At 46.5% G+C, this 17,312-nt stretch overlaps 1 protein-coding gene and 1 pseudogene across 1 annotated transcript in view; one reads left to right on the top strand and one right to left on the bottom strand.

The window, feature by feature from the left end:
* Eipr1 (EARP complex and GARP complex interacting protein 1) overlaps window positions 1-15,574 on the top strand; it is a 187,866-nt gene extending 172,292 nt beyond the window's left edge. Inside the window, exons 6-9 of the mRNA XM_004656528.2 lie at window positions 7,897-8,033; window positions 10,869-11,036; window positions 12,402-12,569; window positions 15,048-15,574. Of these exons, the coding sequence (XP_004656585.1) occupies window positions 7,897-8,033; window positions 10,869-11,036; window positions 12,402-12,569; window positions 15,048-15,222 (648 nt within the window). The 3' untranslated portion in view covers window positions 15,223-15,574. The remainder of the gene's footprint in view (window positions 1-7,896; window positions 8,034-10,868; window positions 11,037-12,401; window positions 12,570-15,047) is intronic.
* LOC105943906 lies at window positions 1,208-2,227 on the bottom strand (annotated as a pseudogene).
* Window positions 15,575-17,312: the final 1,738 nt, after the last annotated feature.

Genomic DNA, 17,312 nt, shown 5'->3' with positions numbered 1-17,312 from the left:
ACAGAAAGATTTCTCCACTTACACTGTCATTGTAGATGTTAAGGCATTGAGCTTAATTTGAAATAAGTTGCAAAAATTAGCCCTTTTTTTAAGGGTTCAGTGAGTGATGTTTATTCTTTTGCTCTAAAAACTTGGGAAAAGCTATACTAAGAAAAGTGACTCAAGATTTGTGAACCTCTGAGTTTTAAGATGAAGTAACAACAAAACCAGGCATCTACTAGTTTGCTTACTTACACACAGCAGACTTAGTGGCCCTGCATCAGGGTTAAAAGTGGGAATGAAAAACATCCACTACCCCTTTCCAGAAATTAAAGAGGGCAGCCCATGCTTTACATCCAAAAACTATGGCAGCACTTAAATGTGACCAAGGTAAATGTGGAATGGAGATGTTCATAACAGCTAGGACTCAGTAAGTCTGCACACTAAAATCATGATTACATTTTGAAAGAAAATGCACAAAAAACAAATTGAAATTTTGAGATTTTTCATTTGAAGATAATCTTAATGCTATTAAGTTCACAAATATCCTAATTTCTTAAGTACCCAATCCTAAATATTCTAAACACACATTGCAAGCATACATATATCTACTCTGTCCACATGTCAGCGCCCATTCATAGCATAGTATGGAAGTAGGGAGAATAGATTTTCCCCTTAAACTGCAAGTCAGTAGGTGTTTCTTTACAGTTAATTTTAGCAAAATTTATACAAAATAGTAATTAACAATAATGTTATTTACTTGTTAACTCACAAGGAAACACCTTCAAAACTGTGTTTTGTTAAAGTTTCTATACTAAAATGTAGAAAAATTGAACTACACAAATATTGAAAAGTTAAAAATTCCTTAATTTTTTATTCCTGGTACCACTACCACTATTTACAGGGCAATATACCCAATGTAATGAAGGAAAAAGAAAGACAAAGCTACAACAGAGGAAAGGCCCCAGGAATGTTCATCTAATTGACACTGCATTGCATTTATCAATAGTGGCACTTTCTGCAAACTGTTGCTGTGACAGTTCTGAACAAGCAGGGTTTCCTGTTTAAGCTGCAGTCAGTTTTCTGACTATAGATCATCGCTCCTTCCGTGGCAGATTTTTACAGTTCTTCTAATGCATTTGGGATGACCGTCTCAAAGTAACCTGTGCTTTCCTGACAACTCCTCACTCTTTCTCCTGCTAAGAACTGTAACCCTTTTCTGCTGTTTTTAAACCCTTTTGCTACCGTATCTATCACTTCCACCACCAGATCCATAGCCACCACCACAGGGACTGCCAGAGCTTCTTCCACCAAAACTGCCACCCCTCATGGGTCCATAATTTGACTGCTGTTGTCCACTATAATTTCCAAAATCTTATAGTTCCCACCTCCACCTTCCTTCATTGTAACCATTTCCTCCTTCAATGTAACCATCATATCTTCCTTCTCCACAACCAAAACCACCACCTTGGTTTCCATGTCCTGGTCCACCACCACCATAGCCTCCTCTACTACTACAACTAGGACTACCACCATAGTTGCCACCATCACTTCCAAATCCATTATATCCACTATCACCTCCACCATAACTCCCTCTGCTGCCACCACCTCCACCACCATAGCCATCTCCATCACCTCCAAAGTTTCCACCACGACCCATAAAGTTTGCAGATCCATTTCTACGACCTCTCTGTGGCCCAGCCGACTGCATCTCTTACTTGGAAAGGGCCTTTCTCACTTCACAATTATGCTTACTAATAGTGTGGTACTTCTGAACAACAATTTTATCAACTGTATCATGATCATCGAAAGTTACAAAAGCAAATCCTCTCTGTTTCCACCCTGCCTGTCTTCCTTTACTTCTCTGGTTTTAATTTTGCCGTACTTTTCAAAGTAGTCTCTCAGATATACTCTTCTATGTCTTCTTTAATACCACCTACAAAAATTTTCTTACTGTTAGATGGGCACCAGGCTTTAGAGAACCCTCTCTAGAAACAACTCTCTTTGGTTCACTATATGCCATCAACCTCATGTGGCCGAGCATACACTGCTGCTTCTGCCTCTTCAATACACAGTAAGTCAAAAAGCCAAAGCCTCTGGAATGCTCTGTTTGGGGGTCTTCCATGACCAGACAGTCTGTGAGTGTGCCCCATTTCTTGAAATGGTCTCTCAAACTGTCATCTGTAGTTTCAAAGCTCAGACCACCAATAAACAGCTTCCTCAACTGCTCTGGTTCTTTTGGATCATGGAGTCAAGCTAGGGGCGACCAGGTGGCAGCTTTACCTATTTTGAGACAGACTCGCCTCCTCCATCTTGAGGTCCATATAGGACTAGAGGAAGAGGTAGCACAGCCACACAGTGACTTGCTTCTGCACTGGGAGCAAAAATTAGCCCTTTTGTGCCATTAATTATGTGTATATATGCATTGTTTGTTTCTTTTTAGAAGAAAAGGTCTTTTCAAGATCTTGACAGTATTGCTACAAGCTCCCCTCTGTTGGTATCTGCATTCCATCACAGGTACTGGAAGAGTTACTTTTGACTTCTCCATTTGTTCTTTCCAGCCATCTTCCTGTGGCTCTAAGCTGTTTCCTGCTGCTATTTCCTCTTTGCTACGTGGCTACCATAGCAGCTTCCCCTCAGGCTCCTACATGCTCCCCTGTTCACTCTCAGGCTTTACCATTCCCTCTTAACCCAACTAGGATCCAAGATGCCTTCTACATGTCAGCTGTTTATTTTTAAATATTTATTTATTTATTTATTTATGAGAGAGAGAGGGAGAGAGATATAAAGAAAGAATATGAATATGGTCATGCCAGGGCCTCTAGCCACTGCAAAAGAACTGCAGACATAAGTACCACCTTGTGCATTTGGTTTTTATGTGGGTACTGCAGAATCAAACTTGGGTTATTAGGCTTTGCAGGCAAGTGTATTAACCACTGAGCAATCTCCCCAGCCCCTTTTATTTTTCATTTATGTGTTTCTGAGGATTGAATTTTGCACATGCTGGACAAGTGCTGTACCCCTGATCCATGTCACTGTGTTCTGCATGTCACCTGTGCCCACATCCTTTGTGACCTCCCTGTGCTGAGTGTTTCTGAGCAGCCCACCCGAGGGTAATTGCATCCTTGCAGCAGAATTGCACTCATCCTTCTGCAAAGGTGAAGAAAAGGAGGGGATAATGGGACCTTGTACAGTAAAGTAGAGGTGCAGGAGACTGTACAGTTCTGTCTGAGTGTCACCTTGAGTGCTTCCCCATCCATATACCCACCCAGCTCCTGGTGGTTGTCCCTGGTCAGCACCTGATCCAGCTGATGTCCTTCCTTGGGAGTTGTGAGGTGAGGTCTGAGACTTGTCTCATACTATGCCAGGGAGATGTCTTCCTGAGTGCTCTGGACATCCTTTCCTCCTGACCTTGGTTATAAAGAAGCTGGGTGAGGTAAGAGAGAAGAGCAGAGAGGCAGGCGGTGGGAGGAACCTGCTGTGGTGTTCCACTCTTGGTGCTCCAGCCACCAGTCTGGCTGTGGTGATCCTGAGACAGCCTGGTTTTCTTTGACTCAACTTCCTCTTCCTCAGCTTGTCCAAGTCCAATTTCTGAGCTCTTGCATAAGCTGCCAACATCCTCTGGGAGTATAAGCCTTACCCTGGCCTATGTGGTGTTCTGAACCTCCATCTCTTCTAGTCACCTTCCTGGCATGTAATCAGGACCCTGGTTCTCCACAGCACCTGCAGTGCTTAGCCTGTCCCTGTCCCTGTGCTTCTGTTGTGTACTGCAGTGGCTCTGTCTTGCTTGAAGATACTGCTGCTCCATATTTGCCTCACAAGTTTGTTGGTTTGCTATGGCCCACCTGGCAGTCATCTTAGCACCCTCACCTGGTATGAGGGCTGTCAAGCCATGCTCTGCCTGTCTTACATGTGATGTATGCTCTTGCTTTTACTGCAACCTTAGGCCCTCTGCATATGTTTCCCAGTCTTCTGCCACACAATGTCTGCCCCCAAGCATCCCTTTTCTCCACTGGAAGTCCACAAGACCTAGAACTTCTTTCCTCCTTTACATCATACTGTTTTCTTGTCCTCTTTCTGATAGCTCCATGCCCGCTTGAGTGTCCCCATTAGAGACAAAGTGAAAATCGTCTGCACCAAGCACAAATGTCCCTTTGCCTTTTGTGGGGATTAAGAAAGGTCTGGGCTGGAGAGATGGCTTAGTGGTTAAGTGCTTGTGTGTGAAGCCTAAGGACCCCGGTTTGAGGCTCAGTTCCCCAGAACCCACGTAAGCCAGGTGCACAAGGGGGGTAACATGCGTCTGGAGTTCGTTTGCAGTGGCTGGAGGCCCTGACACACCCATTCTTTCTCTCTCTCTCTTGCTCTCAAACAAATAAAATTTTTTTAAAAATTTAAAAAAAGAAAGGTCATACACAGTGCGTGTGTGCTATGAACACTGTGGTTCCTGAGACTCAGAGCTCCTTTTCTATAGAGTGTTCTAATGAATCAATCAGGAACGTGGGATTTGATGTAGAGAGTTTCTGGGATAAGCAGAGAAGCATCACATTTCAGAGCAGAAAGTGAAGTCCTCTGGGGCTGTGAGTGCTTGCTGTGACAGGTCAGGGAGCGGAGGCGATTTGTACTAGAAGGTTATTTTCTTATACTTTTTAAACATATTTAATTGAAAGTTTTCATACATGAACATATTCTAATAATAATCCCCAGTAATTTCTTTTGTCTCCCCTCTTCATTCCCTATCCACTAAGTCCCTTCTTTGTAACTGGTCCCTATCTCATTTTGATGAGTTTTTGCCTCTCCTCCATCATATATGAGAGAATGTTGATGGGCCTAATATTGTGCAGGTAATGACAGCCTCTGTGAGGTCAGGAGTGCAATGGTTACTTCATGTCCAGAAGAATGTTCCAAAGCACTCCTCCCCATCCTCTGGCTCTTACATTCCTTCTGTTCCTCATCTACAATGTTTCCTGAGACATAGCTGTCTCATTTAGCACTGAGCACTAACAGTCACTTATTCTCAGCACTATGACAAGTTTTGAGTCTCCCCAACAGTCACTGCCAACTTCAGAAAGAAGCTTGTCTGGCCAAAGGTGAGAACAGCACTAGTCTGTGAGAATAAGCATCAATATTTAGAGGGAAATTTGATGGGCACAACTAACCAAACAACAATAGTAGCTTCTCTCCTGTGCCATATGACTTTCCCAGCCATAAGCTGTGTGGATGGGGTTTTCAAAGTCAGGTATGAATTTGCTCCCATGGACCAGATTTCTAATCTGTTCGGAGAGTAATTAGTTATCCCTGTAACTATGTTCCATGCTTCTGGGATGCCCATCCAACCAGACACTGTTTATGGGAAGAAGGGGTTTATTTCAAGTATAGGTCCAGGGGAGGTTCCATCCATGATGTAGAACCTGCTTCCACACATCCAAGCAGAGAGGAAGACCATCAGCAGCCAGCAAACACCAAAAAAGCAACAAGCAGGATTCACAGAGCTCAGACCTCTCTTTACACCTTTGGGCTAGAATTCAGATCAGCTTCCAAACACACCTTTGGGCTAGACCCCAGGATTCTCCCTTCCTACCCCCCACAATGACACCTCCAGCTAGGCAGCTGGAGACCCAAGTTATAAGCTTTAGTAAAACATTTGAATTTATGGGGGAGCATACATTCAAACTACTACATCAGCTATGCCTCTATTTGCCTGATTGCACCAGTTGGGCATGTCTTGCTGGCTGGTTAGTTGCGTAGCTTGCAGGGTCCACTGCTGGGTAAGACTTTTGATGACTTTTCCTCTGGAGTAGCCTGCTTAGCACTTCTAGCACTGTAACAGCTAGCCTAGAGAGAGGAAGCTTCCAAGCTCAGTTGCAGCTTGATTTCTTAGTGGCCTGTGACTGAAGCATGTGGTGTCTTCAGTAATAGGGGCTTACCATCTAGTTCTGGTGGGCAATAGGGAACACAGCAAAAGCTTGTATTGTATTGGGGGCTCCCCTAACCAAGAACCCATTGGGAAGTATCCCACCCCAGCTGAGATTTTCTTGTAACAACCTATGGCTTCTGTATCTACCATTATCCACCCCTATAGGGCCATTTTCTGAAGTTAGTGCTCATGGGTTTCTAGCACCCCTGGAGAAGCAGAGTGGGAAGAGCACCCTCCAACTAGTTTTTCTTTTTTTTTTTTCAAAGTAGGGTCTCACTCTAGCTCAGGCGGATCTGGAATTCACTATGTAGCCTCAGGGTAGCCTCGAACTCATGATGATCCTCCTACCTCTACCTCCTGAGTGCTGGGATTAAAGGCATGCTCCACCACACCCAGCATCCAACTAGTTTTAACGCATGAATTTGAAGACCCGTGGCCATTCCTGTGGATTCTGTGGGGCAGGGCCTATCCACCATCCTGTTCCCTGCTGGATCCCATTGCCTGGTTGCCAGTGCAGGCCTCTGGCATCCCATCTGACCATGTCCTCTTCTCACCCATGCTCTGTTGAGTAGTAGCTGAAGTTTCTCCATCTTCCCAACTATATGGGCAGGTCTCCAAGTGAGCATTGACAGGTTATACTTCTGCTCACTTCTGACTGGCCCTTGTCTCTGTTTATCCATCTTCCAACATCTAGCCAAGACTGCTGGGGTCCCTCAGGCTCCAGTCAGCTCTCCTGGCAAGGGAGGGTCCTTCTACCTGGGTACTTCCTAGTCCTCCAACTTCATGGGTGGTGACTTCTCAATCCCTCCCCAGAAGCTCTGGTATCTCTTCCGTTCTATGCTAACACTGACCTGCTTCTCAACGCTGTGTTTTCTTGTCAAACCCCTGCACCCATGAAGCAGGCCAAAGTTTTATTCATCTCTCAGCTGGGGGCTTTCACTCCCCCTCCTAAAGCAAGGCCCTTAATACTTCTCATAGAAGAGTGAAGACACATTTTCACCCACACCTCTCATGAGGCCCACCTCTGGGGCCTCTGTACCCAAATGCTTAGGGCTGGCTTGGCTCCTTCCATAGCTGGCCACACAGCTTCTCAGGAGATTCTGAAGAGCACAGCTTAAAAGTTTAAGTGAATTCAACAATGGTGGCTTATATATATATTATTGAGAGAAGGGGAGGGACAAGGGCTTAGACCCCTGCCATTAAAGTCACTGTGTGACTAGAGCTTCAAACCCAAAATGGAAAGAACTGTGAGCATTTACCATAAGACTGATGGAACAGACTTGAGCCAGGTAAAGCCAGGCTTACTTTTTGTCAGGTAAAGAAGTTTGCAATATCAAGACGACTTATGGGTCTCACAGAGCTGTGGAGGTCAAATAAACCCCATACGAGGATTTCACTTTCTGCATGGTAAAGGGAAAGTAGGAAGTGTATTGGAACAGTATTTGATAAAGTAAAGTGTGTTTGTCCCTTTGTTATTCTAGAAGGAGCTGGTCATGAGAACTGTCCTGGTTTTGTTCTATCTCTGGGGAAAGCCAGATGTTTGAGTTATTTCATATTGTTTTCTTCAAGTTTGAGCTCATTGTCTCTAATCACATACTTGCATGTGAGTCCTCTGTAATAGGGGCTATTAATATGCTTTCTATTTTTTGCTATGTTCAGTTTTATGTTTTCCTTCAATAAGGTTCAAACTTTCTTGCCTCTTAAGGGAAGGAAAAAAAGACAGAACAATTTTCAAGTTTTACTTATTTATTTATTCATGTATATGGACACATGCATGCCACACATACCACTTTGCATATAGCTTTATGTGGGTGGCTTGGTAATTGAACCTGAGCTGACAGGCTTGGCAAGCACCTTTAAGTGCTAAGCCATCTCCGTAGACCCACAGAGCTTTCTAATTATTCTAAAATTATTTCTGCAAAATCCTGAGATTGTAGGATATCCTCTTGAATTTTCTGAAAGGTGTTCACATTTCTCTTCTCTTTAATCCCTGCCATCCCCAGCTGGCCAGCTCAGCAGCACTAGAAGGGAAGGGCCAGCTGAAGTTCACTGCAGGGCGGTGGAGCCCACACCACAACTGTACCCAGGTGGCCACAGCAAATGACACCACCCTGAGAGGCTGGGACACACGGAGCATGAGGTCAGTGATCTGCCTGTACTTTGAATCCCTGCTTCTCCCTTCCCTTCCTTCCTGAACGCCAGAGGCACTGGGGCGTGTGGTTGGTTTGTCTTCATCTGGTTTGTGTGGGAGATTATCTTCACTCCAAGTTAAGCTAGTGGGCCCATTGCATGGAGCTGCCAAACCATGGTGGCTGTGCCAGTCCATCCCCACCTCTGTGTTAGCAGCAATGTGTAATGGAACTAAGGCCTGTGCTTTGTGGAGCTTCACAAGCCCTGCGGCAGCTCCATCTCCATGATTAGCACTGCAGGCTGCCACTTGTGGTCCTCTGCTTAAGCCTCCCTGGTGGAGCTGCCTGGCCATTTCTGTGCTTTCGAGAGCTTTACCTATCGGGCAGCAGTATTTTGTCATTTAAGTAATTATACGCAACAACCAGCAGTTCTAATGGAACAAACAAGAGCGATTTTTCTGTTCCAGTTGTGGTTTTGATAGGCAGAGGAATGATGGTGGGATGTCTGTTGCCATGGTAACGGGAGCCTGCACAGGCTTCTTTAAGATGCAGTTTATCCCCTTAGCACACCATCATTTATCACTGAGCTGAAGAGACGGATGTCATGTAATAACGTGCGTTACTTCCAGGGTGGGGGCACACCTTTAATTTTAGTTCTGAGGCCCCTCTGAAAATCCAAGGCTGATAAATAACAGGTCGGCACTCCCTCCCCTGTGCATATCCGCACAAAGGAGTGATTTGGCTTCCTGATGGAGCTGGAGGCCGTGGACTCAGACCATGATGGATAGCCACTGCAGCCTGTCTCTCCTTGTCCCTGGGCCTTTCTCCTCTCACTGCTCTTTGAAGGATGTAAGGAGTTTCAGCATCTGAAGACAAGAAACTTGAAGACTGGCTTACAGACCAAACACAAGATGCACACAGCCAGCATTGATGGTGACACCCTGCGGTGGCCTTGCACCTGGGCTGTCTCTGTGACCAGCTCTGACCCTGACTGCCACAGGAAGTAGAACTTCCGCAGAGAGCTGTTGCTCCTGGTTTTTTTTTTTTGTTGTTGTTGTTGTTGTTTGTTTTTTGTTTGTCTTTTTTTTCTTTCTTTCTTTTTTTTTTTTTTTTTTTTTTTTTTTTGGTTTTTCGAGGTAGGGTCTCACTCTAGCCCAGGCTGACCTGGAATTCACTATGTAGTCTCAGGGTGGCCCGGAACTCACGGCAATCCTCCTGCCTCTGCCTCCCAAGTGCTGGGATTAAAGGCGTGCACAACCATGCCTGCCCTTGTTGTTCCTTTTGTTGGCTGTCATGTCCTTTGGCAAACAGCTCTGGTGTTCTCTAGCCAGGCTGCCTTTACTGCTGCTCCTGGAATGTATGATGCTTTTATTTTAAAGCTGCCTCCATCAACAACACAATAGGCCTATGACTTTCCATTTGGTCCCCATCAACTGAAGCACAGAATGTCTGTGACTGTCCATGAGATCCCTGGAACATGCCACATTTTCACTTGTATACCTGTGCTTGTTTCACATGAATTGTCTTAAGGTTTGGAGCATCCAAACCTTTATATACCTATAGGAGTTGATTCATGCAAGCATATGTGTACCCTGTGCATGTGTGTCTGAGCTCTGTGTTTGCATGCCTGCATATAGGTGTTCATGTATGTGCACATGTGTGAGCATATGACTATAAATCATCGTGTGGCCAATTATAAAGAAAAATATTAGCATATTGAGAACATGTTGTATATAAGAGTCAGCTGAAGATTGAAAATGCCATAGGACTGAAAAATCCAACCTGGGAGGAACCAAAAGCATTTCAGTTGAAGTACATTGCAGGGCAATGAACTGCTGAAGGCATGACGCATGAGACATAATTTCAAGATGCCAAGTTCCTGGTTGACGATCCTCCCCACTGAAGCCATGGCCAAATGAGAAAGGAAATGATGGCAGGGAAGCTTGAATGACTTCTGAGGAGGACGTCAACAGTGCAGCACGGACAGGAATGATAGCACAGGGACACACAGGGCCCAGCACTACCTAGAACCTCTGTCCCCCTCACCCGACCACCTGCCCCTCTTTGTTGCTTACAAGACATTAGCAGGACTATAAGGGGCAGAAATTTTAGATTTCAGACACTGTGAGGGGCCTGGGCTTAGCTTATGTGTGAGCATATGTATAGGCTTGCATTCATTTATGTGCCCTCCTGTACATGTGTTCATGGGCCTTGTGTGTACAAGCATGTGTATAGGTGTTCATATATGTGAGCACACGCACTGTAAATCACTATGTGGCCGATTTCAAGCACAAACCTTTCCCACACCTCCTGTATGTGGAACAAGTGCTCACTTCCCAAGGGTGTGTGAACAAATACAGAACAAGCCCAGCATGGCAAATCCAGTCTCTTGTTTTTCTTGAGGCTTTTTCAAATTTTTTTCTTCCATTTTTCATTCTCTTTCTATGTGCATCTCCCAGTACCAACAGCACAATTTAGTCTTTCTGTCTAACATTTTTCTTTTCTTACTTTCTTCTTCACTGCATGCTTCCAAAACTCACACCAAGTCACATTGTTGATAGTTGCAAGCCACTGTCACTTCTACAACTGGCTCAGGGAATCACAGCTCTACCCTAGGATGGCAGAGCTGTGTTACAGCCATGAAGCGCTTCTGCACTTTATGCCCAGCCTCCTTGCATGTAGGAGGAACACAAAGAGGTCTCTGGTACCCCAGGCAGGGATGTCCCTGCTCAGCTATTAGCAGGGAGGTGGAGTAGCTGTTCCCTTAGATGGGGCCCTGAGAGACTGAGGCATGCTTGCAGCTCTCAGTGGACTTCCACAACCCACTTAATGTTCTTCTCCCCCAGCCAGATATACTGCATAGAGAATGCCCATGGACAGCTGGTCCGTGACCTTGATTTCAACCCCAACAAGCAGTACTACCTAGCCAGCTGCGGAGATGACTGCAGGGTGAAGTTCTGGGATACTCGGAATGTCACTGAGCCTGTGAAGACCTTGGAGGAGCACTCCCACTGGTATGGTACCTCGTTTGCATGCTGCTTTAGGGAAGAGGGGAATATGTAATTTATTTTGCTAATTACTTTACCATTTGGGAAAGCACAAACCAGCTTAGTTGGTGCTGCTGTGAATCATTCAATCAACCCAGTTTTATTTTCCTAAAGAAACTCTAATTCCAAGTCTGAATGTTTGTGATTTATAAGCGCAGGAAAAGAAGAGAAACATTGGATTCTGTTTCCTCCTGAAACAGTGATGGTTCAAGTGTGCAAAAGTAAATGTGCGCAGATGTTCACACAGTATTGTTTGTAGCACATGGAACCTGGAAGCAACCCAAATGTCCGTCAGTGGGGGATGGGTTAAGTAAATTTGGTGTCATCCATGCAGTAGAGATTATGCAGCTGTCAGAAAGAATGAGGAATATCTGTATGCATGTGAATGTGGAAGGCTGCCCAAACCATTCATCCTCTTTAAAATATTATCTGAATGTGTGCCATATGCTGGGTACTTTTGGCTAAGAAAAGAGCATGTCATAGGCTAGTATGTATAGTATAGATCCACGTCTGTACCCCAGTATAGCATGCATGTGCATGTGTGCAAGTGTATGTGTTGGGAAAGCCTGGCTGAGAGAAAGCCATTTTCTCATCAGGAATACTCCCCAGGTGAGGAGGGCCCCTTCCCAGGATTTTTCCTTCCTACAGCCTCCTTCTCTGGGCTTGTGAATTACTTGCCAGTAGCGATATTACTTTTGCAAGCCCCAGAGTGCTCGCGTACAGCTTTGAAGAATTGCATGGATGGCTCTCATTTCCATGGCCTGAGCAGAAAGCTTAGCTGTGCCAACCATGCTGAGTGCACCTCCATTTGTCAGGCCTGCTGTACGTTCTGCCACCAGGCCTGCAGTCTTCTGGTGTGTTGGCAGCCTCTACAGGCCAAACTCAGGGCGTGTCAGGGCCTGTGTCCAAAGGAAGTGGCCCCTGTGTCAAACTGGACACTCAAGAGATGCTGAGTCCTCTGTCAGGGCCTGGGGCAGTGCCTGGCTGGGAAGATGATGCAGAACTTAGTTAGCCATTCTAGGTTGTGGCTAATCCATGTGTCACTTCCACAGAGGTAAGTTCTGGTTTGTAATTTTAGAAAACCTGTGTATGAAAGCTCTTCTCTCTCTCTCTAGGTGCAAGCTGACATGTAGTCTGTTTGTTAAGTTTTAAAATACTACATTAGAGCAAGATATGGTAGGCCCCGGCCTCTGCCCAGAAGTCTCTGGTGTCAGCCTGTGTGATTGTGGATTACTCCTTCACATTCATTGGGGCCCCATCCAGTAAGGTCAGGGCCTCTGTGTGTTTTGAAGTCACCCAAGCCATCCAAGCAACTGCCCATGTCCTTTTCAGGGTGTGGAGTGTCCGCTACAACCACTCTCATGATCAGCTCGTCCTCACTGGCAGCAGTGACAGCAGAGTTATCCTGTCCAACATGGTGTCCATCTCCTCAGAGCCCTTCGGCCACCTGGTGGATGATGATGATGTCAGTGACCCAGAGGAGCACCACACAGATGAGAAGTAAGGAGCATGACCATTGGGTGACTCTTAGAAAGGAGCAGTACTTTGTTTACTCACAGATGCAATGAGTCTGGGCAGTTACTGTTGAAAGTGCCTATGTGTAGATGGGTGACAACCCTTTTCCTCTGTGGTTACGGGCCACTGATCCAGAGGTCACCAGCAGTGAGATAGGGAGCAGCATGGTGGTATTATGAAATGGCTTCCTGTTTGGTTATGAACATGTATTTATTTTCCCACATTCTTAATAAGTGCTGTATGTGTGATTTGAAAGGCTATTGCTGGTGTCCAGACAGAATGTGAACTAACACCCCAGGGTCTTGGAATTCCCTGTGAGAGACAATCAGGGTCTTTGCCATGCTGATATCCAGTGCATCCAGCAATAGTGCTAACACTTTGCTTATGGCCCTCAGCTGGCTGGTGGTACTCTTGGCCAGCAAGTCAGAGCTACAGTCAAGTCATATGCTACCCTGATCCTAGTCACAACATTTTGGTTGAGTATTTTCCAAAAGCCCTACACTGTACACCTGTCTTTCCATCCTAAATACATTTGTGACTGGAAGATGGCTTGGGTAGCACCCATCTTCATGCCAGGACTCTTGTCCCTTGGACATATGGGAGGTTGAGATCATCTTTTTTTTGGGGGGGGGGTGTTTATTGGTTTTTCGAGGTAGGGTCTCACTCTGGTCCAGGCTGACCTGGAATTAACTCTGTAGTCTCAGAGTGGCCTTGAACTCATGGCGATCCTCCTACCTCTGCCTCCCGAATGCTGGGATTAAAGGTGTGCGCCACCATGCCCAGCCTGAGATCATCTTATAACCCTTGAGAGCAGGACTCTTGCCTGAGCTCCCATTGCTGGTATCAGGGATGTTGTCATGCCCATCATAAGAGAGAAAGTCTTAGGGTCTACAGATTTTTCTGTAGAGCCCATACTGTAAGGTCTCTTTGTCCTCTAAAGTGGCTTTGCCACATTAATGTATGGCAGTGGCTTCTTCCAAAGCCACTAAGGGTGATTTATGTGTACCTCAGAGATTCATATCCAATTCCAGAGGAAGGAGGTCCTGTAGTGAAACCAGTGCATGAGACAGCTTGAGCCCAGAGCATAATGTAAGCCTCTATTATGGCCTTATGTCTTAATCTCTGTCTACCTAAGCCTGGTCTATAATTACTTGGTGAGGATACTCCATTTTGGAACCTTGTCTACCAGAGTCATCAATCTATCTTCATCCCTTGACTGTTACCTTTCTATTCAAATACTTAGAAACAGTGATGTGCCCTGCAGGTGCAAGTGTAGAGCCTCCTGCTGGGCTCTTCCCAGTGCCACACAGACTTGGTTTCTGCCAATGGCTGCCTTGCAGCCATTCACCTTCTCTTTACTAGGGAGGAAATGGAATTGTTCCCTTAGTCTGCAGGGTGATTAATGTGTGTGCTGTCCTCCATGGGGGAGCAGCATTAGGGAAGGAGGGAGGGAGGAAGTGTAGCTGGCAAACCTGTTCTGATGACTACCTGCCATGCTAGTGCCATTGAATTCAGGAAAATGAGATTCCCTGTGGAGACTCTTACTTGATATTTATCAGAAATCTTCTGACCACTGGCAGGTCTTGTCCAATTTCTGGAAAAATAGGGTTTGGTGATACCTCAAATCTTGTCAGATAATGGCATAAGAGTATAGGCCAAAGTCAGGGGTGGGGTGGCGACTTTAAGACTGCCAACTTTGTCTCCTATGGAGACAGAAACCTACTGTAGAAAGATGCATAAGGGTTTTATACTGTATATGCTGAATGGAAGTGATTCTGTAATGGGAAGAAAAGTGCCAGAGCATCTGTCCCTGCTGGGAAGTGGCCCCTGCATGTGGGCAGGCTGGCTCCTTCATCACAGAAAGCCTGGGGTTCAAACCCTGCTAGCCCGGGCCAAACAGCTGTGCTCCTCACACCTGAACACTGTAGGCTGAGGGCTCGGGCATTCTTTTGTGGGGATCACCCTGGTGGTCCCAGAGAAGGTAAATGGCTCATGGCCAAGGAAGTAAAGAATGGACAATGTGCCAGCCCAGGCAGGCTGTGTACCCAGACAAAGGACTTCCTGTCAGTGCTGTGGGCATCCTCAGCCCAGGGGCTAGCTTGGCAACTTGCAGTGTCCTTTGGCTCATGCTAAGTCCCTTACTATCATGCTCTACTGGAGTATGGTGATCAGGTCCCCAGCCAAAAGCCCTTGTGATGCACCTGACAGAATTTTACTCCAGGTACCCACAGAGCCAAGGATAGGGGAGCCAGGCTATTTCCAGGCACTCATAGTGTTCATAAGCCACAGGCGGGTCCCTGTCCCCTCAGCTATCATGATAGCCACTGAGCTGCGGCAGGAGTGGCACGGCCACCTCGTATAGGCTAGTAGGGTCTTTCCAGGCTGCCAGAGAGACTATGTTGCCCACCTGAGCCCTCTTGCTTTCTGTGCCTCACTGGGATCTCTGTCTCTGTTGGGCTGTAGGAGTAAGGAGCCCCTGCAGGACAACGTCATCGCCACCTACGAGGAACATGAGGACAGCGTGTATGCCGTGGACTGGGCCTCAGCTGACCCGTGGCTGTTTGCTTCCCTGAGTTATGATGGGAGGCTGGTTATCAACAGGGTCCCCAGGGCACTGAAGTACCACATCCTGCTCTAGGGACTCTTGTCACTCCAGTGGGCCCACTTGCAGATTACAAAATCCTGTTAGCTACTAGAGGCAATTCCTTTCGCAAGTAGACCTCTGTGGGAGAACCAGCATTGCCTTCATACACAAGTTCTTAGGAGTGACAACAGGCTTCTACCACAGCTCACCTAACACCACGCACAGTGCTCGCTGAGGTGGGAGCCATGCCCCTTTGCTGCATGACTTGATACCTGCCTAGTCACTGCTTGGTTTCTGTGACCTACCTGAGGGGTGTTTGGAGTTTCATTTTTCACCAGTCTGTTTCTACCATGTAAACTTACCTTTCTCTTGATTATAAAATGAAATAAAGCAAGTGAGGATGGAATGCAAGCCTCTGCCTCCTTCTTTCAGGGTTTCTGTCCCATTGAGGCATCAGTAGAGCCTCTGTTTTCTCTGTCCCAACCAAGAATGAATAGTGGTGGGCAGATGTGCCCTCCCCACGGTGCTGCTCCCAGGCAGGGCTCCCAGAGTGTGTGGCTGCAGGTGTGGGAGAGGCCCCTGCCCAGGCTGTATGGGGGTGAGTGTGATTTGCTCTGGTGAAGCCCTTAATTGGCCTACAGGCCTCCCATCTCTGTTCACAAAACAGCTATGGCAGGCTCACTGGGGAGGTGTGTATGCGTGTGGGGAGGAGGGGGTCTTTGTCATCTCAGACATCAGGACTGGGCAGGGCTGCTCCGTGGGCCACCAGCTAGCATTTCCACTCCACTATCACTTCCTCCTTGGGAGTTCTCAATGCTGCTGCTGCTGCTGCTGTTCCTGTCTGTGGCTCCTTCCATGGGCCCCAGGTTTTTTCTGTGCATACCTGACACATGAGCCTATCAGAGAAGTCACTTTAGCATTGGACAAGGGACTCTATCTGTCTAGGTATCCTTGTACATGCTGCTTCTCCAACCCTCATTTTCCCTCCTGAAATGAGAGGGGAGTACTGGATGCAGTGATAGCTCCCAGTCAGTGTCAAGGCTATCTGTTGTACCATAGCCTAAGTCTGAAACCCCTACGTGTCACCTTAAACAGTCTGAATTGTTTCTTAGGGACACTTTGAGCCCAGAGGTCACATTCTGAACCTGGATTTGGGTGTCTCTGAATAGGTGGACAGATCTGTCATGCAGGGATACTGACTTGCTGGATCAGGTCTGTGTTGCCTCAGTTTGTAGATTCCCACAACACATAGAGGAGTTCGTCAACCCAAAGGCTCCTCCCTGCCATGTCCCCAGGCTCCAAGACCAAGGCCTGGCTGGTGGGATCCACCTGCCCCTGTGTTTTTTATCTTTGGGGACTTGTACAAAACATTGTGTCTGGGAGAAGCTTCCTGCGGCTATGCCTGCATTTCCTCCTTTTTCTGCCTGCTGTGCTCACTAGGGACCCACAACAATGGCTTATCCATTGCCTACCAAAGGGCATTTGCTTTGTTTGTGGTGGCTGGTGAACATGAGAAGGACTGTCATAGATAATAGATACCATGCCCAGGTTCCTAGGAACAGACATTGTCATTTTCAGACAGGGGCTGGCCATCCATGGCCCACAGATAAATCCACACCATGCCTGGTTGTATCCAGGAAGTGTCATTAGCAGTTGGCCACACTGTGCTGAATGTCTGCCCAGTGATCTTGTGTCCCTGGAGGCAGGGGTCTTTGTTCTGACCCTTTCCCACAAGCTCACTGATTCTGTCACAGATAGAGTTAGAAATAGATTGCAAGGGCTGGATATGTGGCACATGCCTATAACCCTAGCACTGAGGTTGAGGCAGGAAGAGTGCTTCCAGTTCAAAGCCAGCCTAGGGTACATACTGAGACCCTGCGTCAAAACAAAACAACCAACCCAAACACACACACTGCAAAGCCCGTAGTGAATGTGTAACTTCATACAATAGCAGACTACCTGGCTGCATGGCTTCTCCCTCCCGACATGGGCCCTTCCCCATCCCCAGCCCCACCATACATTCCACCTTGAACCCAGCAATCCTGCTGCAACTCTTGTGTGCCCATTCACCATCTGTATAGCAAAGCCTATGCTGTAAATTCAGTTGATTGTTAATTAATTGTGCTTAACTATTATTGATTTTG

The sequence above is a fragment of the Jaculus jaculus genome, chromosome 2, assembly GCF_020740685.1.
Source record: "Jaculus jaculus isolate mJacJac1 chromosome 2, mJacJac1.mat.Y.cur, whole genome shotgun sequence".
Classification (NCBI taxonomy): domain Eukaryota; kingdom Metazoa; phylum Chordata; class Mammalia; order Rodentia; family Dipodidae; genus Jaculus; species Jaculus jaculus.
The sequence above is the reverse complement of the archived record's forward strand: the minus strand, read 5'-3'. Positions and strand labels throughout refer to the sequence as shown.